This window comes from Zalophus californianus, chromosome 2 (assembly GCF_009762305.2).
Source record: "Zalophus californianus isolate mZalCal1 chromosome 2, mZalCal1.pri.v2, whole genome shotgun sequence".
NCBI lineage: Eukaryota > Metazoa > Chordata > Mammalia > Carnivora > Otariidae > Zalophus > Zalophus californianus.
Genome location: NC_045596.1, coordinates 66,955,032 through 66,982,579, shown reverse-complemented (window position 1 = coordinate 66,982,579; position 27,548 = coordinate 66,955,032). Strand labels below are relative to the sequence as shown.

Genomic DNA, 27,548 nt, shown 5'->3' with positions numbered 1-27,548 from the left:
TTTCCAAAGAAGACATCCAAACGGCCAACAGACACATGAAAAAATGCTCCACATCACTCTGCATCAGGGAAATACAAATCAAAACCACAATGAAGTATCACCTCACACTGGTCAGAATGGCTAAAATTAAATGACAGATGTTGGCGAGGATAAGGAGAAAGGGGAACCCTCCTACACTGCTGATGGAAATGCAAGCTGGTGCAGCCACTCTCCACAGTATGGAGGTTCCTCAGAAAGTTGAAAATAGAGCTACCCCACGACCCAGCAATTGCACTTTTACCCCAAAGATATAAATGTAGTGATCCAAAGGGGCATCTGCACCCCAATGTTTATAGCAGCAATGTCCACAACAGCGAAATTTATGGAAAGAGCCCAGATGTCCACTGACAGATGAATGCATAAAAAAGATGTGGCATAGGGGCGCCTGGGTGGCTCAGTTGTTAAGCGTCTGCCTTCGGCTCAGGTCATGATCTCAGGGTCCTGGGATCAAGCCCCGCATCGGGCTCCCTGCTCAGCGGGAAGCCTGCTTCTCCCTCTCCCACTCCCCCTACTTGTGTTCCCTCTCTCGCTGTCTCTCTCTGTCAAATAAGTCTTTTAATTAAAAAAAAAAAGATGTGGCATATATATACAATGGAATATTACATAGTCATCAAAAAAAAAAAACCCTGAAATCTTGCCATTTGCAACAATGTGGATGAAACTAGCGGGTATTATGCTAAGTGAAACAAGTCAATCAGAGAAAGACAATTATCACGTGATCTCACTGATATGTGAAATTTAAGAAACAAGGCAGAGGATCACAGGGGAAGAGAGGAAAAAATAAAACAAGATGAAACCAGAGAGGGAGACAAACCATAAGAGACTCTTAATCATAGGAAACAAACTGAGGGTTGCTGGAGGGGAGGGGGGTGGGGGATGGGGTAACTAGGTGATGGATATTAAGGAGGGCCTGTGATTTAATGAGCATGGGGTAAAAACTGATGAATCACAGACCTGTACTTCTGAAACCAAAAATACATTATACATTAATTAACTGAATTAAAATTTTAAAAAATTTACATAAATATTCATAGAAGCATTAATAGCCCAGAAGTGAAAATAACCTAAATGTCCATCAACTGATGAGGAAATAAAATGTGGTACATTCATATATAGAATATTACTTTGCAATAAAAAGGAATAAAGTACTGATAAATGCTACAGCATGGATAAACACTTTGCCAAGTGAAAAGGCTATATATTGTGTGATTCCACTTATATGAAGTGCCCACCACAGACAAATCTACTAAGCAGAAAGCAGATTAGTAGTAATATTATACACCTTTGGGAATATACTAAAAAACAATGAATTGTAATTAAAAAAAAATTACGTCTCATGATTGCTAATGTAGGGTTTAATGCCAATAAACAAAAATGTCCAAAAGAGATAAATGAGGAAAAACAGGAAGGCCTAAAATGGAAGAAGAACAAAACATCTGTCCTCTCTATATAGTCCCATGTGAGAAATTTGAGAATCATCTGCATCCTCAAAGGTCCTAGAAAGTATCCTTTTTAGAAAAGAATCTTTTCACATTTCTTTTCATAGCCAGAAAGCTCAAAGTCAAATCTGAAGCTTGACTATATCAATCCTGGTAACTTTCTCTTTTTAACTATCTTTTAACTTGTTTGTCAGGTATCTCCTTGCAAAAAGAATTTAAAGCTGCTCAGGGGCGCCTGGGTGGCTCAGATGGCTAAGCGTCTGCGTTCGGCTCAGGTCATGATCCCAGGGTCCTGGGATCAAGTCCCGCATCGGGCTCCCTGCTCCTTGGGAGGCTGCTTCTCCCTCTGCCTCTCTCTCTCTCTCTCTCATGAATAAATAAATAAAATCTTTAAAAAAAAATGGTTAAAGCTGCTCAGAATACACGGAAAAGAATTTAAAAGTAGCAACAATCAAAACACATACATACACACTATTTATAGGTGGGCTACAAATTTAATAAGCTTTCTAGCAGTCAAGATAAGAAAAGCCAATCAGCTCATTAACTCAAAGTGTGTTTAATAAGATAAAAAAACAACTGTTCAGGAGAATCACAACTGCAAGACTGTGAAGGAATTTTTCCTGAGGATTGCGTAACGAATATCCTATAGAAAAAAAATACCTCCTTTGGACAGAAAGGTGAGAATCAACTAGTTTGCTTCTTAAAATACAAATTAAATGAAAAATTCAATAGGAGATCACTATAATCCCTTCAGTGATCCGGTTTAAAACAGGGCAGTAGGACTGGGTGAAGTGTATACCTTTCAGCAAACTCCTCATAAATGACTCTTTATAGCTAAATTCTCTTTGATATATTCTCATTGAATCCAAGGAAGCGAGTCCAACAAATCTGTGTTTATCTTGACTTTTTTCATGTTTCTGATGCTCTATTTTTATTATTACATGTTATTGTTTTAAGTTACTTTAAAACCTCTGTAGACAAACATATATAAAGTGACTGATGCTATAAACAAGCAACTATTAAAAACTTTTCTGGAAAAGGTAGCCTGATAAAACAAATACATCCCTTAACTAGGAAATATGACACCAAGTTCTATTCTTACTGGCAATACTTTCACCCTGAATAACCTTAAGCAAGCTACTGTGCCAAATTTTACTCATCTAAAATAGGACTGGATAATTATACTGTTAAAAACTGATGCTTAAAATTAATTAAGGTACTTATCAAAGGGTTTGAGTTTTTTAAAAACCAGGCGCTAGGGGCACCAGGGTGGTTCAGTCGTTAAGCGTCTGCCTTCGGCTCAGGTCATGATCCCAGGGTCCTGGGATCGAGCCCTGCATTGGGCTCCCTGCTCAGCAGGAAGCCGACTTCTCTCTCTCCCACTCCCCCTGCTTGTGTTTCCTCTCTTGCTGTGTCTCTCTCTGTCAAATAAATAAATAAAACCTTAAAAATAAATAAATAATAAAAATTAAAAAATAAAAACCAGGCACTATTAACATAGGCTGTAATTCTGCCCTTACAATTTCCAAAAATGCATTATTCTACAATATGCTTTCCAATAGGGCTATTTTTATAATTCAAATCCTATCTGTATATAATACTCGTTTTCAGTCAATATAATATTCCTTTTTGGTCATCAAAGTGTTATATAAAAATATTATAGAAATATAACAAGATGCTTCAAATTTAACACACGTTCCACTAGTGTGTACCTAAATATTCACTCCCACAAATTTTTAAGACATGATCATTACCATCAGCTGTAGTTGCTTTTTGGTGAGGCATCAACATGGCAGCAAATTCTTGAAGTTGATTTCCTCTGATGATCCTGTCTAGGTACATTTTCTCTAGGATCCCATAAGCAGCAAGTTGCTGGCACCTTTCATCCTTAAAAAGAGTAGCTAGCATCCGAGAACGCTGCTGTCCTAAGGGAAACAAATGAGCATCAAATATTCTCACAATCTATTTCTCCAATAAGAAACTATGTTATGACTCAATTTTTGCCTACTAAGAATATAGTCAATTGTCCTGATTTGTAGCAGTTATGTTCTACAAAGTTGCTGCCCACACTGAATTAGTGAATACTCAATTGCTCATCCAAAAAGAATGAGTGGTATGTACTGACATATAAAGATTGCCAATATACAGGTAGGAAAAAAGCAGGTTACAAAAGCATGTGTATCATGATACTGTTTATAAAAAAAGAGGACACACACAGAACTTTTACACTGAAGGAAATCCAAGTAACCAGGAAAAGTTCTTTAGAACTGGAAGCAGTACCATTTTATATACTGCCTTTTTAGTAACAAAAATACAATAAGTAAGATCACTGCTTCAGGGGCGCCTGGGTGGCTCAATCATTGGGCGTCTGCCTTAGGCTCAGGTCATGATCCCAGGGTCCTGGGATCGAGCCCCGCATCGGGCTTCCTGCTCCGCAGAGAGCTTGTTTCTCCCTCCCCCACTCTCCCTGCTGTGTTCCCTCTCTTGCTGTGTCTCTCGCTGTGTCTCTCTGTCAAATAAATAAATAAAAAACCTCTTATATATAATTTATATATAATTCTCACTTAATTTCATTATTCATTTTTAAGAGAGATATTAGACAAACTAAACTTCATATTATCTCTCTTAATAACTCCTAACACATGTGGGTAACAGACTGATACATGCATATTTAAAAATATTTCCTTGCGGGGCGCCTGCGTGGCTCAGTCGGATAAGCATCTGCCTTCCGCCCAGGACATATCTCAGGGTCCTGGGATCGAGCCCCCCATCAGGCTCCCTGCTCAGTGGAGAGCCTGCTTCTCCCTCTCTCTGCCTGCCACTCTGCCTACTTGTGCTCTCTATCTCTCTGTCAAATAAATAAATCTTAAAAATAAAAAATACATAAATAAAAATAAAAATAGTTCCTTGCTAAATCCTCTAGTAGGTAATGAGCCTGAAATTATTAATTCAGTAATGAGCCTGAAATTATTAAGCAAACGTAACTGTTCATGAAAGCACAAATTACATGTTTACCTGCTGATGCCAAGATGGTACAGTGCAAAGCATGTTTTAAGGCCTCTAGTCTTTCACTTTCGTGCACTATTGTCTTGTAAGAGAGCTCATTGTACCTTTGTGCAGCTTCAATGAATTTTCTTCTATAATCAAGAACACGTGCATAGCATACCTATAGAGGGAAATTTTTCAATTGGGGAAAAAATTAAAAATCAAAGCAAAAAATAAAAGATAATTTCTAATATATAACACCATTTATCAGATGTTCTGGAGAATCTTAGTATAGTAGGATTCTTCAATACAAAATTAATCTCAAATCAACTCATCTGTTACCTTATAATGTATCTGTAACTGTTCATTGGTGGATTCATTCTGAAGCAATGATGCTCGATTTATGTAAGCCTCTGCCTGGACTGGGTCATCATCTTCCAGATATAGCCTAGCAATCTTCAGGTAAGTTTCCAGCTTATAATCTACATTGTACTGCCTAGGATGTAACAGAAAAACACAGAATGACTGAGTATATTATCAAGAAAATTTTTAGGAGTTGGAGAAAATAAATTTTTTTCATTATATATATTCTGTTAATATAAGAGAATCAAATTTTTACTGCATTGGAGAAAATCTAAAAAATATTTCCAAAATAAATTTTATTGAATTTTTATTATTTTTATCATGATTGTTCCATTGTATTTTAGCTTCTTTCAATCCTCAGATAATCTCACAAGTCATAGAACTTAAAAGAAAAAAATGCCCAGTTGAGGGGTGTATCATATACTGCTGTTGGGGCTATAAATGAGTAAACCATCATGGAAAACAATTTGGCAATATATTTTCCAACGACCCTTTGAATCCTTTAAAATACATATATATTCCTTAACTACTACATTTTACTTCTAGAAAATAAATCCCAAGAAAATAATTAGGGATGTGCACACATACACAGAAGGAATATTCATTTGTAAAGTTATAAATATCTTAACAGGAAAACACTGGGAATCACCTATTATGATATTTATAATAATCAACTAAATTGTGGTACATAAAAGATGGTAGAATAATATACAGTTATTATAACCATTACTATATAATAGTCATGTATTTTTGCTAAGTAAAAAAACAGGATAAAACAACATGTAAGGCACTATTAAGATGTATTTCTATACATACATATGAAGATAGTAATAGCAATTATCTCTAGGTGTTGAGATTACAGACAGTTTTCATTTTCTTCTTTATCTCAGTGACCACATTTTATGCAAGAAATGCACAACTGAACACCTCACATAATCCAAAACTCACAAAAATCAAGATTAATCCTTACAGAAAAATTAATCTTTTTTATTACCAGCAAAAGTGAGCCACCATGTGGCAAGAACAGTTTACAGTTTACATGGCCCAAGCTCTGAAATTCTTTACTTTTTAAATTTTTTTATACTAATTTGAATTTTTTCCACAAGTCATATATTACTAGCATTTTGTACTATACTATTTCCATTCACAACTCAAATTTACATTAACTGCTATAAATAGCACTATACTTTTTTGAATTTTCCAATTTTATGCCATCTACTAAATTTAAAATTCCTGTAATTATCAGAATGAATCATTGTTTAAAGAAACAAATTCTCAATCGTTTATCCAGATTCTACTTTTAATCACTTTTAGGTTAACTTGTTTAGAAAACTGCTAAATTTTCAGTTCTCTGATATCCTCACAGATAAAGATAATGCTACAGGACGTTCAAAATGGTAATTACTGTCACTACAAAGAACAATATCTAATTTTATATTTATTTCAACTGCCAGTGAAAGTACATCAATTGCCCTGTACTACGAAGAAAATACTCCGCACAGAATAAGACCAAAGCAAAGAAGAAAGCCCAGCCTTTTCAAACTATCAAAGAAAAACAAACAAACAAATGAACACGAAGGCTTGGAAAGCAAAATTCAACATCCACATAATGAAGCCTTTCTCAAACTGGCTGCTTTTTCAAGGAGCAGCACTGTCTAATAATTTCATAATAAGCAATGCACAAAAAGCAAGATGCCTGAACTACTGTCTGCCTTATCATTCATCACAAATATTAATGAAGACAAAAAAAGAATTCCTCATTTACCTGGTAAAAGAGTAGAGAAGCAGCTGAAATATTTTTAAATCATTCACAGGTGGTATTTTTATACTTGTCAATTGAAAGGGGAACATATTTAAAAAACATAACCAATAATCTCACATCTGCCCTCCTTCTTGTATAATGTACTTGGGAGGAGTGCTTCATAAAGAACTAGAGATATTTCTAAAAATACTAAAGGTAAGATTAATTGAATAAAAGTTATAAATTATCATCTTAATTCTTTCTAATTGTTTCTCCCTCTCACTTAGTCTAGCATCCCAAACCCAACAACCCATTGAACCCACTGTGACCTCTAAACCACTGAACTCATTATATTGCTACTGTCTTTTTCCCCTGAAAGGCCTCACTTCACCCCTCACCTCATTTAACCCCTATGGTCAATCACTGTTAATTATTGAATATGCACTCATCTCCCTTGTCCATCTCTTGCTGTCACACTTGTTGGGCAACATCGTAACTGTGATTAAACCTACGTTTGCCTACTCCTTTCCTGCACCCTTGTAGCTGAACTCTGATGGAGAAAAACACCTAACCAATCTGAATGATCTCATTTCAATCACTACAATCTTCAGATGAGCCCTTTTTGCTGCCAACTATATTCCTAGTCTACTCACTCTCCTAGAGAATTTTTTCTCCTATTTTTGTCTTCCCTCAACTTCAACACTCCCACCCCCATCCACATCTCCAGCTGATGACCGATTCTGACTTCACTAAGAATACTGAAGCCATCAACGAGTACTTGCACAAACTCCCCCAGCACATGGCTAATACAGCACCCGCATACTCTGTATTGCTGGCTGTTACTGTAGATCACGGGGGGCTATTCTGCCCATCGGGGAACATGCGGCAATGTCTACAGACATTCTGATTGTCACAAATAGGGGCAATGATGCTACTGGCATCTAATGACAAAGGTCTGAGATGCTGCTAAGCATCTTGCAATACACAAGACAACCCCAACAAAAAAGAATTAGTGCATCTAAAATGCAAACAGTGCTGGGGTTGAGAAACTCAGTCACCGGTGAGCTATCTATGCTTCTATCTAAAGCCTATCCCTCCGCTAGTTTCCTTCCCCTCTGTCTACTCCTGCCAGAATCCTCTCTTACTCCCCCGTATCAAATTTTTGCTTTCCAAAAAATCATAAAAGAAAAAATAATCTCTGCTGCTTCTACCCTATTTCTCTGCTCCCTTTTGTGAAAACTTCTGCAAAGAGTTGCCCATACATACCATCTCCAATTCTTTTCTTCCCATTCTCTCTTCTCTTCCCATTCCAATCACGCTTTTTCATGCTTACCATTTCACCAAAACAGCTTTTGCCAAGTGTCTCAATGACCTCCACATTACTAACTCCAATGGCTAACCGTCATTCCTCATCTTACTTGACCTAGCAACACCAGAGCTGATCACTTGCTCCTCGATACGTTTTCCTCATTTGGCTTTTAGGCGACCACACTCCACATTCTTCTGGTTGTCTTCTTACCTAAATACTTTTTACTTCCTCCTGCCCCTGACCTCTTAATGCCGAGTGCTATAGGAATCAGTACTTAGTCCTCTTCTCTGTATTTCCTCCCTTGGGGATCTCACTGATATAATGGCTTTAAATTCCATCTACATAGAGACACCTGAGTAGCTCAGTTGGTTAAGCGTCTGCCTTCGGCTCAGGTCATGATCCCAGGGTCCTGGGATTGAGCACCGCATAGGGCTCCCTGCTCCGCAGGGAGTCTGCTTCTCCTGCTTCTCCCTCTGCCTGCCGCTCCCCCTGCTTGTGGGTGCTCTCTCTCACAAATAAATTAATAAAATCTTAAAAAGAAAAAAAAACCTAAAAAAAATTCCATCTATATATCAATGATTCCCAAATGTAGCTCAGATCTCTCTCCTAAACTACAGACTAATATATTCAACTCCCTACTAGATACTTTCACTTGGTTATGACATGTCCAAAATGGAACTCTTGATTTTCCCTCAAAACCTATTCTTTACTACTCAGTAGATGGCAACTCCATCTTTCCAGTTGTTCAGACCAAATCCAGGATTTATCTTGGCTCTTCTTCTCATACTACATATCTAAGCTACCAGAAAATCCTTAGCTCTACCTTAAAAACATATCCAGAATCCAACATTTCTCACAATCTCCATCTTCTCTGCAGTAGTACATAAGCCTCTTAACTCATGTCATTACTTCTATCATTACTTGCCTATAATTATTCTCAACCCAGTAGGCAGAATGATTTTCTAAAATATAAGTCAGATCATGTCATTCTTCCATACAAAATCCTCCAATGGCTCCCCTTCATTTCACTTAGAGAAAAGCCAAAGGCCTTACAATGACTTACAAGAACCTACATAATCTGGTCCTCAGTACTCTCTGATCTCAGCCCCCCACCTTTCCTTGGCTCACTCCACTTCAACCACACTGGTATCTCGATCTTCTGAAAACACTCCAGGCATGCTCCTGTCTTAGCACCTTTACATTAGCCATCCTCTCTAAGAGGATCTCCTAAGAGTCTTCCCTCAGCTCATAGCCATTCCCTTACTTCCTTCAAGGGTCTGAGAAGTTGTATGTGGACCACCCTACCACTCCAATCACCCTTTCTAATGATACAACCTGTTCTCCACTTTCCCTTTACTTTTCTCTATAGCACTTATCCCCTTCTAACATACTGCAAAATTTTTGTACTTATTAAATTGTTTATGATGTTTCTTTCATTAGAATGTGAGAAAAAACATAAGTGAACTATGATAAATATCCTATATACATCTCCATCCAATATCCACTATTTACTATACTTTTGTCCTGTTTCCAAAGGAATTCCCACCAACACTTGGGCTGCATTTCTCCAATCTTCTTCTTTCTCATATATGGACGCAAGATGCTGTCTTATTGAAGCAACCTGGAATAGTAGGTAGACATGTTAAATTATATCAGCTGACATTAGTGACTAAAATAAATGGAGGCTAAGTTAATCTACTGTGATAATGCTGTCATTCAACATATTAAGCTGACAAGTAAATAGTACTAGTTTAACTAGACCATCCCAATTTTTTTTATGAATTTTGCATTCACAGAATATCAAAATACTGAACTAACACACTTCTGCAATGTGGATTATGGCAATAATTTAGTTTAAATATTAAATTTTACTTTTATGTTAACTGTATATATAATGCTAGCGTTTTCCTATGATTTTAGCCTTATTAACAATTTTTCTGATTCTTAAAAATTGTCTAAAGAGTAATATTTGGTTTGTAAATCAAACTGTAATATCCAAGCAAATGTCAGCTGGAGTTACAACATCCTAATATTTAGTTTTATACTGTAACATGCTGTTTGGCGCACTGTTTTGTCAAAAATAAAACTGGATGATCATCTTTAAAAATGTCATAGTATCTCTCAAAATAACTGCTGCTATCTCATGTTCAAAAATCACTGGTCTAGATTTTTACCTGCTCCTCAAATGAAATGACTCTAGGTTGGATCTTTTCCAAGGTGAAATGATAGATTTCTTTGGCTGTGCTATCAGGCAGGTTAGGGAGATGGGTACAGAAATCAGTCAGCAACTGTCGAGAGATCACGAGACTGACATTCTCATTCACCACTTGTCAAAAAAAAATAAGAGATAAGAAAACATGAATAATTTATCAATTTTCATTAAGCAATCAATTTTTACCTAAAATTAACATTAAGAACAATATAGATTAGTACAACCTTCACTGCATTATTCAGGGACTTCCATACCCATATCATCTTATATTACAGAATCAGTTTTCCTTATGCTGAATTATTTGATTACATAATGACTACACTAAAACAGTAAAAATCCCATAATTTTCCTAAGAAACAGAAATGGCTGGGGAAAAGTTTTGTTTTACATTTGAGAATTTTACATTATTCCTTCTCTTCCTTATTGTTCTACAAAGGGAAGGCACAGAAACACCTATATTTTTTATGTATGTACTAATATACCACCTGGTGACAAAAAGGAGTTAAAGAAGAAACAGATAATTTCACGAAATTTAAATAAAGCAAGTAGTGACAGTTACTGCCACTTGTATTTTCCCAATAAAAACAACAAATAAGAACTGAAGTCAGCACTAGATGTACAGACATATTTAATGACATAATTCATAAACATGTATGAGTTTTTATTACTGTATGTGATAAAGGATGAAAGCTCTGAAGCCTTGCTGCTTCCACCACTCCCGATCAGATGCCCTCCAACAAGAAACTTAGCTTGTCTGTATTTCTGTTTCCTCCTCTGTACAATGTGGCTAAGGCCGCTGAGAAGCTTAAATGCATTATACATAGAGCACTTTAAACAACATGGGGAACAAAGCACTGAACAAATGTTCATTATTATTATCACTATTATTATATTTTAAAAGATGCATCGTGCTTGTGACCACTGCTCAGATAAATTAAGTCTGAAATCAGCAGTTACTGGGAAAATAAATGATCATTCAAAAACTGTTCAGCTGAGGGCGCCTGGGTGGCTCAGATGGTTAAGTGTCTGCCTTCGGCTCAGGTCACGATCCCAGAGTCCTGGGATCGAGTCCCACATCGCGCTCCCTGCTCCTTGGTAGCCTGCTTCTCCCTCTGCCTCTCTCTCTCTCTCTGTCTCTCATGAATAAATAAATAAAATCTTTAAAAAAAAAAAAACTGTTCAAGTGATGTAAATGATTTTCCGTAGACTGCTTTTCATTGGTGCACTGGATTCAAAGTTTATATAAAGATTAAAGTTTATAATAAAAATCACTATTCTTTTGCTACTACAATGCAATGTTCTCAATAAAACCATTCCTAACATTTTTTTGTAGGCAACGGCCAGCTCAACACACACTGCAGGCCCCAATTTTTTGAAGCAGTAACTTACGGTAACCTGTAACAAGCTTGTAATCAGTTCATGATATATTAATCATAATTCATTCTTGGATAAAACCGGATACAGATGAGAAAACACTTTCATTACAAGTGTCATTAGGCACTTAACGACTGTTAGAAAGAAATTCCTACATAAACTAGCACTTCTCATGAGAATGTATGTGAAAGCATGCCCTACACTGTAAAGCACTCTCAAGTGTCATTAATATTGTTAACTCAGTATCAATTCCAGCCTGGATTTTGAGTAATTTTCAAAATAACTGGATATGTTTGAAGTCAGGGAACAGGTGAGAATGTCTTGAAGAATGGAAATGTCTAGTTCCCATTCAAATGGAATGTTCTTAACGTTAATAACGGTCAACACCTATATAGCGCTTATTATATGCCGGGTACTATTCAAAGCACTTTACTTGGTATATTAACTCATTTAACCTCAACATTTCTATAGGGTAGCTATCACATCCCCATTGTATAGACAAGGAAATGGAGGCACAAAGGAATTAACTTATCCAAGAACACACAACTAATAAAACAACAGACCAGACTGAATCTAGACTATTTTCCTTATCATTATGCTACACTGTCTTTCATCAGTTACTGTATCAATTACTGTACAAAACCTTAATTGGTAATGTAACTCTGAAGACAACTTATTGAAAAATTACCTAGTAAAGCTTAAATTCTAAAATGAATTTCAATGTATATTTAATCTCAATGAAAATTATATTGATAACTTGATATAAAACAAGCTTGAGCAAGCTTTGAAGTCCTAACTCGATAATACAAGGCAAACATGGAATTTTCATTCCACTTACTTGCTTCCACAAAAGCTTTCAAAGCTTCTAGTTGTTCTGCCCCAGATAACTGAATGGCTTTTTCCAGGATCTGACGATACCTAAAACAACACCAAATAAAAATAATGTTCAGAGAACACCATACTCTAATGCTAACTTTGATGTTTATTCATTTCTATTTATCCTGGTTTCTTTCATAGTGCTCTAGTTTGTAGTTTCTTTATAGTACACCACAGATTTTTCTGTTGTTGTTTTAAGTTCCTAGTCCATCATAAGAAACACTAAATCTGTAATTCTTAGATGTCACTTCCAGTTTTCTTTACATTATACCACAATTTTTTTTTTTTTTTAATGTTTTCAAGCCCGGGAGCACCTGGCTGGCTTAGTCGATAGAGTATGAGACTCTTGATCTAAGGGATGGTGAGCTCAAGCCCCACAGTGAGCATAGAGCTTACTTAGAAAAGGAAAAAAAAGTTCTCAAGCCCATCAGAAGAAAACAAATCTGTAACTTCAAGTTACTGGATCTAAAGTGCCACTTTTTCTTGAAAAAGTTTTAGCTTTAAATTTAAACTAAGTCAACTTTTGGGGTGCCTGGGTGGCTCAGTCCACTGGGCATATGACTTGATTTCAGCTCAGGTTGTGATCTTGGGGTTGTGGGATGAAGCGCCCCCCCTCCCCCCACGGCTCCATGCTCAGCACGAAGTCCGCTTGGAATTCTCTCTCTCCCTCTGCCCCTCCCCACACTTGGGTGCAGGCATGTGCACATGCTCTCTCTTAATAAATAAATGAATCTTAAAAAAAAAAGTCTCTTATGCTTTGCCTTTCTCTCTTTAAAAACAAATAAGTCAACTTTCTTTCAAATGCCTTAAAAAATAAGTTTTATTTCCTTCAATTGTGTATTACACAGACACACAAGAATGTTATTTGAGGTGACCCAGAACCTTTTCCTCTTGTGGGCCTAATGAAACCAGGGTCACCAACACTAGGATAGTGTTGATGAGGAAATGAAACCAAGTATTAGGGACTGAATGTCTTAGTGTGTACAAAACAAACTCCAAACCAAATACACTGATAGAACACATCTTATGCTATCAGACAGTGCCTGTATATTCTTTATTTGCAATCACTTCTAATAACTATTCTCCCTAATATTCATGACCACATAAGATTCAAATCAGCACTCTAAAAAGGATGGGGGAGAGGCGTCTGGGTGGCTCTGTTGGTTAACTGTCTGCCTTAGGCTCAGGTCATGATCTCAGGATCCTGGGATGGAGCCCCCAATTTGGGAATCCCTGCTCAGCAGGGAGTCTGCTTCTCCCTCTCCTTCTGCCCCTCCCCCCACTCATGCACTTGCTCACGCTCTCTCTCTCTCAAATAAATAAAAATCTTAAAAAAAAAAAGGATGGGGGAAATGCTAAAAACAGGAACAATGACAATTATTAGGCAATGGCAAATTCATTCCTAAAATACAAACTCTAGGAGGTCAAGGATTTTTGTTTGTTTTGTTGACTGCTATACACACAATGCCTAAAGCAGCATATCACAAGCATTCAAATATTTAACAGTATTGGTAAATAATAATACAGTATTTTATTTCTTAAACTGAGTGGTAGGTACACAAGTATTATACTATTTTTTATCCCTTTTGTCTTAATAGTAATATTTATTAGAAGCATTAGTTAATGCGTTTTACAAACCTAACAGTATCAATTATTCAGAACGTCATCCAGAATATAGTTAAGAAATAAAAATATACAAATAGGAAAATATATATATACAAATAGGGTAGGCAAATATATATATACAAATAGGGCCCAAACTCATTCAAATTTATGATTTGTAATTTTGTAGGGCACACCCTCAAGCTACCATTCAACACTTACGGATTCTCAAGCCATACAGTATTCTCTGAACCTTGGTTATATGATTTCTCAAAAACACAACGAATGAATCAAATTGACTTGTAAGAAAGATAAACTGACAGAAAAGGCAGCAAACTCCAAAAGAACAGAGAAACTACTCTAATAAAGCAAGGAAATATTATTAAGCTTTAAAATAAAAATTGATACTTTTAAAATTATTTTTAAAATTTGAGGGGCAGTATTCAGTTATCTGAAAATTCATTAACATGGAATATCTCATTCTTTCTATACATACACATACACACACATGCACATATACTATTTCCCATATCTATATTTGTACATCTACTTTATTGCTCTGGGCATTTAAGTTAATACATTCAATGTTTTATTCATTTTTGATTGGCTTATTATTCATATTCTTCATATTCATGGCTGAGCCCCCTTAATCTTATATCCCTATAGATTATTTTATACTAACAATATTATACTCAAATATGACAATGTCCCACAGAAATTTTCTGATTAACCTGTTTTAAGTCATTGTTTTATAACTTATCAACTAATCTGTATTAAAAACACACCAAAAGAACCTCTAAAAAGGATAAAACTTTTATATTAACTACATCATACAACTTGCATTACAAACTGCCTATCCAAACTCTCAACTTTTATTGATTAAGAAAGTGAGATGCAGAGTTTGGGCTAGATGCTATCTTACTCATTCTCTAATATGTAAATTCTAGTATCGAAAAATAAGATATTACTTTTTTACAATAATAATAAGGAATGACTAATAAACCTAATTTAAATCTGGGATTTAAATAATCAATCGGGCACCTGGATGGCTCAGTCAGTTAAGCGTCTGCCTTCGGCTCAGGTCATAATCCCAGGGTCGCAGGATTGAGCCCCGAGTCAGGCTTCCTGCTCAGTGGGGAGTCTGCTTCTCCCTCTCCCTCTGCTTCTCCTCCCTCTTGTGCTCTCTCTCTCTCCCGCTCACTCTCTAATAAATAAAATCTTAAAAAAATAATCATTTAATATTGCCATATTAAATCATCCAAAAATGCTAATTGAGCACCTAAGCTTTTTAAAATGCTAATATAAGATTCTGTGTATGATACTAAAGAGATTTTAAATAACCTTAGTCTTTGAAGATATAATATAGTCAGGCAAATAAAAATTTAAAAATCAAATATTATCACATATTAAATTACAATAAAACAAAAGTTACTGAAATGAGTAAAACAAACCGAACAATATAAGAAATATGACTGTAAGAACTAAGAAATGAATTTGGTAAAGTTGTGGGGTACAGAATCAATGCTTGAATATTTGTTGTGTTTCCAATAGCCAAGCTATGCAAAGAGCCCAGATGTCCATCAACAGATGCATGGATAAAGAAGATGCAGTACACACACACACACACACACACACACACACACACACACACACACACACAGGAATACTACTCAGCCGTCAAAAAGAATGAAATCTTGCCATTTGCACCGAAGTGGATGAACTAGAGGGTATTATGCTAAAAGAAGTAAGTCAGTCAGAGAAAGACAAATATATGATTTCACTCACATGTAGAATTTAAGAAACAAAACTGATGAACATAAGGGAAGGGAAGGAAAAATAAAATAAGATGGAAACAGAGAGGGAGACAAACCATAAGAGACTCTTAACTGTAGGAAACAAACTAAGCGTTGCTGGAGGGAAGGTGGGGGGAAAGATGGGGCATCTGGGTGACAGGCATTAAGGAGGGCACATTATGTAATGAGCACTGGGTATTATACGCAACTGATGAATCTCTAACTTCTACCTCTGAAACTATTAATATACTGTATGTTAATTAAATTGAATTTAAATTTTAAAAAATCCGTTGTGTTTCTAAACACTAATAACAAATTATCAGGAAGAGAAAACATCCTATTTACAATTACATCAAAAAGAAAAAAATAACGAGGAATAAATTTAACCCAGGTGAAAGATCTGTACACTGAAAACTATAAGACATTGATGAAAAAAATTGAAGACATAAATAAAAGGAAAGATATTCCAGAGTCATGGATTGAAAGTATTAATATCGTTAAAATGCCCATACTACTCAAAGCAATCTACAGATTCAATGAAATCCCTATCAAAATTCCAATGGCATTTTTCACAGAAATAGAACAAACAACTAAAATTTGTATGAAACCATAAAAGACCTTGAATAACCAATCTTGAGAAAAAACAAGAAAGTTGGAGGCATCACACTCCCTGATTTCAAATTATTACAAAGCTATAGTAATCAAAATGGTATGGTATCAGTATGAACACACATAGATCAAGGGAACAGAACAGAGAGCCCAGAGATAAACCTGCACATATATGGTCCATTAATTTATAACAAAGGAGGCAATATACAATGGGGAAAGGACGGTGTCTTCAATAAATGGTGCTGAGAAAAATGGACAGCCACATGAAAAATAATGAACCTGGACCACTATCTTACCCCATACTAAAAGTAAACTCAAAATGAATTAAAGACTTGAATGTAAGACCTGAAACCATAAAACTCCTAGAATAAAACATAGATGGCAAGCTTCTCAACATTGGTCTTAGCAATATCTTTTTAGATACGACTCAAGAAGCGGTGATGACAAAAGCAAAAATAAATAAAGGGGATTATACAAAACTAAAAAGCTTCAAGTGAAGAAAAACATCAACAAAATAAAAAGGCAACCCACAGAATGGGAGGTTATCTGATAAGGGTTAACATCTAAAATATATTTAAGAAACTCATACAACTCAATAGCAAAAAATAAATAAATAAAAGAGTGATTAAAAAATGGCAGAGGGGGACACCTGAATGGCTCAGTTGGTTAAGCATCTGACTCCCAATTTTGGCTCAGATCATGATCTCAGGGTTGGGAGATGGAACCCCACATCAGGCTCCGCCCTAGGCATGAAGCCTTCTTAAGATTCTCTCTCTCCTCTTCCTCTCTCTCCCCAACCCCCTGTTCACTCTCTCTCTCCCTCTCTCAAAAAAAAAAAAAAAAAGTGGGGGGGGGCCAGAGGAACTGAATAGACATTTTCCCAACGATAAACAGATGGCCAAAAGGCACATGAAAACAGGTTCAACATCACTAATAATCTGAGAAATACAAGTCAAATCCACAATAAGATATCACCTCACACCTGTTAGAATGGCTATTATTAAAAAGACAAGAAATAACAAGTGTTGGCGAGGATACACAAAAAAGGAAACCTTCATGTACTGTTGGTGGGAATGTAAATTAGTGTAGCCACTATGGAAAATGGTATAAATATGTCTCAAAAAAAAAATCCGTATTGTGATCCAACAATTCTACTGGGTATTTATCCAAAGAAAATGAAAACGTTAGTTTGAAAAGACATATAAACTCCTATGTTCATTGCAGCATTATTTACAATAACCAAGATATAGAAACAACTTGTGTTCATCCATGAATGAATGGATAAAGAAAATGTATGTAAATACAATGGGATATTAATTCAGCCATAATAAAGGAAGAAAATCTTGCCTTTTGCAACAAGACAGATAGATCTTGAGGGCATTATGCTAAGTGAAATAAGTCTGACAGAGAAAGATAAATACCACATGCTCTCTCTTATAGTGGAATCTAAAATAAAACCAACCCAAACACAAAGATGCAGATCAAATTGGTGACTGCCAAAGGCACAAAGTGGGGTATAGGAAAATGGGTGAAAGTGGTCAAAAGATACAAACTTCCACTTATAAAATAAATAAGTCAAGGGGATGGAATGTACAGCATGGTGACTGTAGTTAATAATACTGTGTATTGCATACCTGAACGCTGCTAAAAAAAAGTAGTTCTTAAAAGTTCTTGTCACAAGAAAAAAAATTTTGTAAGAATAAAAAATGGATATGTTTCTTTGAAGTTAAGAATATCTATCAAAGTCACCATTTAAAAAGTGAGAGATGCTTTCCTCAGCTGCCTCTAAGGTGCTCGGGCCTTCCAAGGAAGCTAAGGCCGTGATGGGGTGAGGGCCTCACCATCTGGTGACTAGCACCACACCAGGCAGCGCCCGCTCAGCACTCACTCACACCATGGCCTCCACCTTGGAGCTCGCCTGTACCTGCTTGGCCCTCATCCTGCAAGACGATGAGGTCACAGAAGCTAAGATCAATGCCTTCATTAAAGTAGCACGTATGGATGCTGAACCTCTCTGGCCAGGCTTATTTGCAAAGGCCCTGGCCAATGTCAACATCGGGAGCCTCATCTGCAACATAGGGGCTGTGAGAGCTGCCCCAGCAGCTGGCGCTGTCCTGCTCCTTCCACCACTGCTGCTCCAGCTGAGGGGAAAGTGGAAGCAAACAAAGAAGAATCAGAGGAGTCTGATGATGACATGGACTTTGGTCTTTTGGATTAAGCCTCTTCTGTAACCTGTTCAATAAAAAGCTTAAAAAAAAAGGTGAAACATGCAAGCCACAGATAGAAAAGATACCTGCGATCCATGTATTTGGCAAAAAAACCTCCCATCCAGAATACACTTAAAATTCCTGTAAATCAATAAAAGATGAACAACCCAATTAAAGAACAGATAAAATGCTTAAATAAGCACTTAGAGATAAGATCCAAATGCCCAACAAGCATATTAAAAGGTACCAAATAACCTCAATATTCATTAGGTTAATGCAAATGATAGGCACAAGTAGATACCATTATACTTCCACTAAAATGAGTAATACTAAAAACATTAACAAATTTGAGTGTTGGTGAGAATGTAGGGGAACCAATCTCATCTATCCCTGATGAGAGTATAAAGTGATCTACACTCTGGAAAACCACTGGCAGTTATCTACTAAAACTAAACATGTCCTCTATAACCCAAATATTCCATTCTTGGGTATATATCCAAGAGAAATGAATGTCTATGTCTATAAAAAGATAAATACAAAAATTTTCATAGTAGCTTTATTCATAATAGCTCTAAACTAGAAAAAATTTTAAATCTCATCAAAAGAAAGGCCCACTAATAAAATGGAATTCTACAAATCAATAATGAATGCTTCATGCATGAATGTATCTCACAGATATTATGTCGAGTGAAATAGGACAGACACAAAAGGGTCCACTGAATGGTTCCATTTACGTGCATTTTAAGAACAGGAAAACCCAAATCACAGTGATGGAAGGAGAACAGTGGTTATATTCGGGGGTAGTGACTGTGAAGGGGTATGAGGGAACCTCTGGGCATGCTGGAAATATTCCCAGCTTGATATGGATAGTTGTTACATATCTATGTATGTGAGAAAACGTATTGGGCTCTACTTTTAAGAGCAATGTACTCAGGGGCCCCTGGGTGGCTCAATCGTTAAGTGGCTGCCTTCGGCTCAGGTCATAATCCCAGGGTCCTGGGATCGAGCCCCAAACTGGGCTCCCTGCTCAGTGGGAAGCCTGCTTCTCCTTCTCCCACTCCCCTGCTTGTGTTCCCTCTCTCGCTGTGTCTCTCTCTGTCAAATAAATAAAATCTTACAAAAAAAAAAGAGTAATGTACTCAATGCAGTGTACTTTAAAATATACAGGTATATATAAACCCACACATATCTTATATTTTAATAGAAAGTAAAAACAAAATTAAAAAAGAGAGATGAAAAATGAAGAGGTAATATTTTAATTCAGAAAAGAGTAAAACCAAAAGGGGTTAGATTAGCTAGAGAAGGCTCCACGAATAAAACACCTTTTTACTGAGCACTCAATAGAAAAAATGGAAAAATGATTGATATGGAGAACATGAAAAATACCAAATATATTTTCCTTAAAAAATATTATGGAGGTGGGTGCCTGGGTAGCTCAGTTGGTTAAGCATCCAACTCTTGGTTTCAGTTGTCTTGATCTCATGGTCGTGAGTTCAAGCCCTACGTTGGGCTCCACGCTGGACATGGAGCCTACTTAAAAAAAAAAAAAATTATGGAGGAAAATAAATTTAACTAAGGTGCTTGCATCTGCCCTATCCATTTATCATCATCAACAAATGTTTACTGAGCACCCATTTATGTCCATGAACTAAAGTTCACTATGTGGATTCCTGATTTCTTGGCACCTAAATCTGAAGGTAAATAAAACATACCCACATGAAAATGTATCACAGTCACTATTTAGAATCAAAATGAGTAGAATAGGTATGTATTAGTAGATCTTTCACCTATGGTAATGATGAATTAGATGACTAGACCAACCCTACCTCAAAACAAAAACAAAAACATAAAAAGCTGAAAGAAATGCAAAATAATAATAATAATAATAGCATAAAATCCTAACAAGAAAGAAGAAACAGGGGAGGATGAGTACAAAGAGCTTCTGCCTGTGAAAAGCCAGGTGAGAGGCAGAGTGGCACTTCTGGTGGGCTCTGCCTTGGGGCATTCTGCCAATCTCCTAGAAACATTGAGAGGCAAGTTGTAATTTTTGGCCAACTACAGAGCTAAAAGAAAAGGAATCTGAGATCCATGCTTGCCAAAGGAGGAAATACTACCACTTTGGAAATAAGATTACAATTTCTATTCTAAGGATCATCAAGGTAAACCAGAAAATTCTGAAGGCTTGATCCTAGACAGCTATCACCCTCAGGTGACTGGCAGAAGGAAATGAAAATCCTCCATGAAAGGTTACATCCTAAGCCTCCAAATGTTTCGAAAAGTATATTTTTAAATAACTTGCCCAACAAAGATCACAAGGCACATGACAATATGAGAATCAACAAAAGCAACAGACAACAATAGCAACAAGCAGGGACTCCAGATACTGGAGACTATCAGAAAGACTGTAGTACAATTACATTTATCATGTTTACAGAGATAAACTCAGGCTTCAAAATTTCAGCAAGAAACTGAGAACCATAAAAAGTGTCATTTGAAGAAAGAACCACCGAGGCACCTGGCTGGCTCAGTCGGTAGAGCATGTGAAGCTCCATCTCAAGGTCATGGGTTCAAGCCCCACGTCAGGCGTGTAGCCTACTTAAAATAAAAAATTTTAGGGGTGCCTGGGTGGCTCAGTCGTTAAGCAACTGCCTTCAGCTCAGGTCATGACCCCAGGGTCCTGGGATTGAGCCCCGCATCGGGCTCCCTGCTCCGCGGGAAATCTGCTTGTGTTCCCTCTCTCGCTGTGTGTCTCTCTCAGTCAAGTAAATAAATAAAATCTTAAAAAAAATAATAATAATAAATAAAAATAAAAAACTTTTAAAATATATTAAAAAAAGAAAGAAAAGAAAAAAGAACCACCAAAAACTACAACTAAAAAATACTATATCCAAGCTTACTCAATGAAGTTCTTAACAGTAGATTAAACACATTTGAAAAACTGATAAACTAGGAGGCAGGACAGAAAAACCTATCCAGAATAAAGCATTGCAAAGTAAGTACAGAAGACAGGGTAAGAGACATAGAGGTCACAGTAAGAGGGCCTAACAGGTGTTTCACTGGAGTCCTAGAGAAGAAAACAGAATGGGACACAGGCTACATTTGAAAATATATGGCTGAAACAACCCAGGACCATGAAAGAATCTATCTGATTCAATAAATACAGTGAAGCACAACCAGGATAATGCAGTATTTACAAACTAAACTAAACTAAAATAAAATACCATAATTCTTTCACCTTCTGCATATATGCCCCTTGCAATGTGACTCTGTAGCTCTTCACATCAAAAGGTAGAGTTTCTTTTCCCACCCTTTGATCTGAGCTTGTTTTGATTAATAGAATTTGATAGAAGTGAAGTGCCTGTTCTGAACCTAGACAGACCTCAAGAGGTCTTATATGTGTCTTTTTCTCTTGTAACCTTGCTGTGGCCACATGAACAAGATCAGGGTAACCTACTGGATAATGAAATATGTAGCCCAGTCACCTCCACTGCCCCCACCAACACAGCAAAGTAGCAGTGCCTACCTAACCTGCAGCTGACTACAGACACATGTAGGAGACACGTGTGGAACCCAGATCATGCAGAACAGAGAACCATCCAGCTGGGCCCAGCCAACCAACAGAATTATAAGTAAATGATTGTTGTTTTAATCCACTAAGTTTTAGAGTGGTTTATTTCATAGCAAAAGCCAACTGACAGAGAAATAAACAAATCCACACAGACATGTCACAAAGAAGTTTCAGAAAATTAAACCATTTGTAATTTTCTTACAAATCAAAACCACAATGAGATACCACTTCACAGCACTCAGAATGACTGTTGGTGGGAATGCAAACTAGTGCAGCCAATCTGGAAAACAGTATGGCATTTCCTCAAAAAGTCAAAAATAGAACTACTCCAGGACTCAACAATTGCACTATTTATTTACCCAAAGGATACAAAAATAGTGACTCGAAAGAGCACACGCACGCCAATGTTTATAACAGCAATGTCCACAATAGCCAAACTATGGAAAGAACCCAGATGTCCATCAGCAGATGAATGGATAAAGAAGATGTGGTATACATACATACATACACACATACACACACACACACACACACACACACACACACACACACACACACACACACAAACGGAATATTACTCAGTCGTCAAAAAGAATGAAATCTTGCCATTTGCGACTACATGGATGGAACTAGAGTGTACTTTGTTAAGCGAAGTTAAGTTGGTCAGAGAAAGACAAATATATGATTTCACTAATATGTGGAATTTAAGAAACAAAACAGATGAACATAGGGGAAGGGAAGGAAAAATAAGATAAAAATAGAGAAGGAGGAAAACCATGAGACTCCTAACTATAAGAAACAAACTGAGGGTTGCTGGAGGGGAGGTGGGTGGGGAGGATGGGGTAATTGGATGATGGGTAGTAAAAAGGGTACTTGATGGCATGAGCACGGGGTGTTATATGCAACTGATGAATGACTGAATTCTACCCCTGAAACTAATAATATACCATATGTTAACTAAATTGAATTTAAATAAAAAAAATTTTTTAAAGAAAATGACTGATAATATGTAAGAGAATCTCGGTAAGATTAACAACTGATTTCTCAGCAAATTTTAATTTTAATTAAAATTTAAAATGTTAAAAAAGGAAATAATTTCCTAAATGAGCTCGATCTTTAAGTATTTTAAATATTTCAATGTAGTGTTAAGTGGGAAAGAGTGGAGGAAGACAGGTATTCTAGGCCAAAAAAAAAAAAAAAAGAAATCACTATCTGAAATGCAATCTAGTTGGGGGAAGATAATATAAGGCCAAAAGGTAGATGTGTTTAGAATTAAGGGCTATGAGCCAAGCAGATAGGTTGTATTATGGCCTTGCCACAAGATATGTAACCTCAAGCAAAGTATTTCACCTCTGTACTTCAGTTTTCTCATATGTAATGTAAATTTTGCTCATTAAGGATTAAAAAATGTAAATAAAGATGTGCTTGGCACATGATAAACATCAGATGTTAGGGAACTTCTCTCTTGAGATGGGAACCACTAAAACTGTTGTGTGTGGGAATAATAGAGAACCAGAGAACCTGAGTTATAAGGGGCCCTTGAGATTATATAGTCTTATCCTCTGGTGTGTATGTGTCCTCCATTTTTTGACAGTTCTATTCCATTCTATTACTAGAAAGTTCTAATCCAAAGTCCATCTCTGTAAGGCAGAGCAGTCTATTTTCTTTTCTGCAAAATGGCCTTTCTTTTTTAAGATTTTATTTATTTATTTGACACAGAAAGAGAGAGAGCACAAGCAGGGGGAGCAGGAGAGGGAGAAGCTGGCTCCCCACTGAGAAGGAAGGATCCTGAGATTATGACCTGAGCTTAAGGCTGAGGTCTGAGCCACCCATGTGCCCCTGCAAAACAGCCTTTCTAATAGTCAAAGAGAGCTAAAAGGTCTCCCATTACTCTCCTTTCTCCACGCTAACAGCTTCTTGTAAAATGAAATGTTTAGACTCCAAACCCTGCTATCCTCTTCTGGGTACCTTCTATATTGAGAAGTGGGAAGACAAAAAAAAAAAAAAAAAAAGGTCTTATTTCTATAGAAATAACTCAACAAAGACCTATAATCCATAACATCATACCTGCCCTCAAAGAGATCACATTCTAATTGGAAAAGTAGACAAGTAAACAGACAATTAAAACAATTAAGTGCTATGGTAGAGGTAAATATAATCTGCCACTGGGCATAAGAGCAACAAACCAGGTCCTGTGTGTGTGGGTAGTTATGAGTGTGTGTTGGTGGCTGTTCAGAAAAGGCTTTTTGGAAGAAATAATATCTCAACTGAGTTTCAAAGAACTGAGTACGTTTTAGCCAAGAAATTAAGACAGGCTATCGTAACAGCTACCTATTCAAATGGTCCCTCTTCAAGGCTCTCCTCCCTTCTAAAGTTTTGTATGAGATAATGATCATAATGCATAATATATACAAAAGTAGTTTATAAAATTTGAAAAATGCACCTCATACGGTCAATTTCTTATGTCAACTTTAGATTATTGTGTTAATTCACAGTTATGAGAAAGCATTTCTAATTGAAGTTTGGGCAAGAAAAGCAGGCTGATAGGTTAAAAATAAGCTTTATAGAGTAGAAAAACCTGGGTTCAAATATAAGCTCTGCACCTTTCTAGCTATTCATTAATTCAACTAACACTTATTAAATGACTGCTCTGTTATAAATATTCTTAATTGCTGGAAACACACAGTATCAATATTTTAGAAATGAATTTACTCTGCCATCCCTTTATATGTACTGCTTTGTCACTCAACTCCTAACATAAATCCTAAAACTACTGATATATTTCAAGAGTGCTTTCCTCATAGACATGTAGCTGGCAGAACTGTTTTGTTATGAAAATAAATATCCCAACACATTCCTGTAGAGATAGGACCAGATATGTACCTGTAGGCAAGGCCAAGACTTTCCTCAGAAAGCCCTGGCTATCAGTTATCAAGCACAACAATCTCAGGTGATAGACTATTACAATAATGGCCTCGAATGAATCATGCCCCATCTGTCCATGCCCCTTTCTAATGTAACTTGGCCACTCCTCCCAGAAAGAGGTACACTCCATTTTTCCTCCCCTTGAATCTGGGCTGGTCTTGTGATTTACTTTGACTTGTTTTAAAGAACTGACATTATGAGATTTCCACGGCTAGCCTTAAGCGTGGCAGCTTCCACTCAGCCTTTTGGAACACTTCTATGGCCCTATAAGGAACTACTGAATGAGAGACCATGTGGAGAGACAGAATCAGCCAGCAGCCTGATGTATATGTGAGCCCATTTTAGCTCCACCAGCCCCAAATGAGCTGCCAGCTGACTCTGCACCTGCATGAGTAAGCCCGGCTTAGACCAGCAGAACAGTCCAGTCAACCCAAAGAATCCTGAAAAATAATAGTTGTTTTACACTACTAAGTTTTTGGTTTGTAACATAGTAATACATAACTAAAGGACCCTGTAAGATAGGTACTATTGTTTACCTGCAATTCACAGCTGAGGAAGTAAATTCTTAGCTTAAGTTTCAGAATTCTGCGAACATTTGAAAAACTATATCTCTTCTGATAAAGAATGTACTTCATTTTCTTCAACAAAACAAAAAAGAAAGAAAAGCGTGGGGGGAAATATAAGCTGAGCATGGGGGAAAATATATGATCATTTTACTTTCATCCAAATCTAAAAATTACATGCAGAAAGGATTAAACCATGAATGAAGACAGTCGGTACACTACGGAGTAGAAGACACATTCACCTTATTTACAAACCAGGGAATAAGTCATTATATGTACTTACTAACTGCTTTATAATAATAATAGTAACAAAGACAATTTTGTGGCACTAAATGTCAAGTACCGTTCTAGTAACATGTGTGATGTAAATGTATATACACACACATACTCATTTTGTCCTTAGACAAGAATAAGTCCTATTATCCCCATTTTCATGAGAAGGAAACTGCAGTACATAGTAGCTAAATCCAAGATACACAGCTAGATTTCCCACTGATAAAACTAGATTACATGTGCCACCAGAGAAAAGATAGCAGAGTTTTCATAAAACACAGCCAAGGTTTCAATGGCCAGGTTAGAGCAGGTGTATCCCATTTATGTAGATGAACATGATCTCAGCTGTCAGGATGTAAATATTACCATCAACTTAAGACGCATACTTTAAACAGAATACAAGTTCATTACAAAAGAACTGTATAATGTTCTGTATAATCTACAAAAAGAAAACGGACAATTATCTACCTACCTACCTACCCACCTACGATTGTAACTGCTTGCATGACAGGCATATGTCACAAATTTTAACGTGGAGTGGATCTAACCCTTCAACATAAATTCCGCAAAATTCCTAAACAATTCAGATCCCTGCAAATATCACTAATCTAGACATCCTGACTCACGTTGTGAGGGCGTTCCGCTTATGTGCCCCTCTTCAGAGTTGGTGGCGGAGAGAGAACCCAAAACACAAGGTCTCACAGAAGATGGTCCAGGTGGTTCTGAACACATGATAGCGGCCATACCTCCTCACCCCTTTCAGCCTCTAGAAGCCATCTCCCAGAAAACCCTGCATCGAGGTCCCAGAATATACATTTCCCTCAATCAAAAAAAAAAAAAAAAAAAAAGGCCCAAAGAGAGACCAGAATTCGGTGTGAGAGGCCAGCCAGGGATGGAAAGAGACACCAGGGAAAAAAAAGAAGGCCGTGGGAGCAGTCGTCCCTCAGACCATGCTTCCAGAATCTTAACAGGTAAAGATGCTATCAAAGACAGAACAAGTTGACAGTCACCCCAAGTCTGACACCCCCCCCCAGGGTTCCCTGCACCGGCTTTCCGCTGCTCCCAATTTTTGCGTCTACAAACGACCTCAGGCCCGCCCCCTTGGTCGTCAGGCTGTATCACATCCCAAAGCCGCCGTCAACACAAGAACAGGTCTATGGCTTCCCTCCCGACCTCCCAGGCCCCTGAGAAATACTCACTTGCCCGCAAGATCTTTATGAGAGCCGCTCGAATTCATGAGCTGGGCCAAATCCTGCCGCACGGCTGCCGCCATCTTTCTTCCAGCTCAGCAGAGGCTGCCGGGCCTCGCACAGCCGAAAAGAAAACGAGTGTAGGCCTCCAGACCGCAGCTAGAGGGAACCCGAGATGCCATAGAGTACCGACTGTGTGGGCCAGAGCGCCGGGTGCGAGAGCCTGCGCAAAGTCCGTCCCCAGAGTTGAGTGACGCGAAGCTCCACTCACGTCCGAGGCCCGCCCAGGATTCTCCCACAGGCTCAGGCTCGCGCGCTCCCACTTAGGATTGGCGGATGAAGTCGAAGGCGTGTGTTGCTTGTGCAACTCCAGTAAGTGCCGGGCACCCGAAATTGCCAAGTCGTCATTAATGAGGTTCCGTGTCTCACTTACGTGATTTACTGTTGTTCCTAGTTCTTTAAGACAGTCCTTAAAATTCG

General features: G+C 37.3%; 1 protein-coding gene and 1 pseudogene across 1 annotated transcript in view; one reads left to right on the top strand and one right to left on the bottom strand.

Moving 5' to 3' along the window:
* The window catches only part of COPS4 (COP9 signalosome subunit 4), a 40,483-nt gene extending 13,190 nt beyond the window's left edge, over positions 1–27,293 (bottom strand). The window contains exons 1-7 of the mRNA XM_035726332.1: positions 27,078–27,293; positions 12,301–12,380; positions 10,051–10,202; positions 9,394–9,497; positions 4,806–4,959; positions 4,494–4,644; positions 3,233–3,403 (exon numbers count right to left, since the gene is read on the bottom strand). Coding sequence (XP_035582225.1) covers positions 3,233–3,403; positions 4,494–4,644; positions 4,806–4,959; positions 9,394–9,497; positions 10,051–10,202; positions 12,301–12,380; positions 27,078–27,151 — 886 coding nt within the window. The 5' untranslated portion in view covers positions 27,152–27,293. The remainder of the gene's footprint in view (positions 1–3,232; positions 3,404–4,493; positions 4,645–4,805; positions 4,960–9,393; positions 9,498–10,050; positions 10,203–12,300; positions 12,381–27,077) is intronic.
* On the top strand, positions 18,238–18,560 carry LOC113924948 (annotated as a pseudogene).
* Positions 27,294–27,548: the final 255 nt, after the last annotated feature.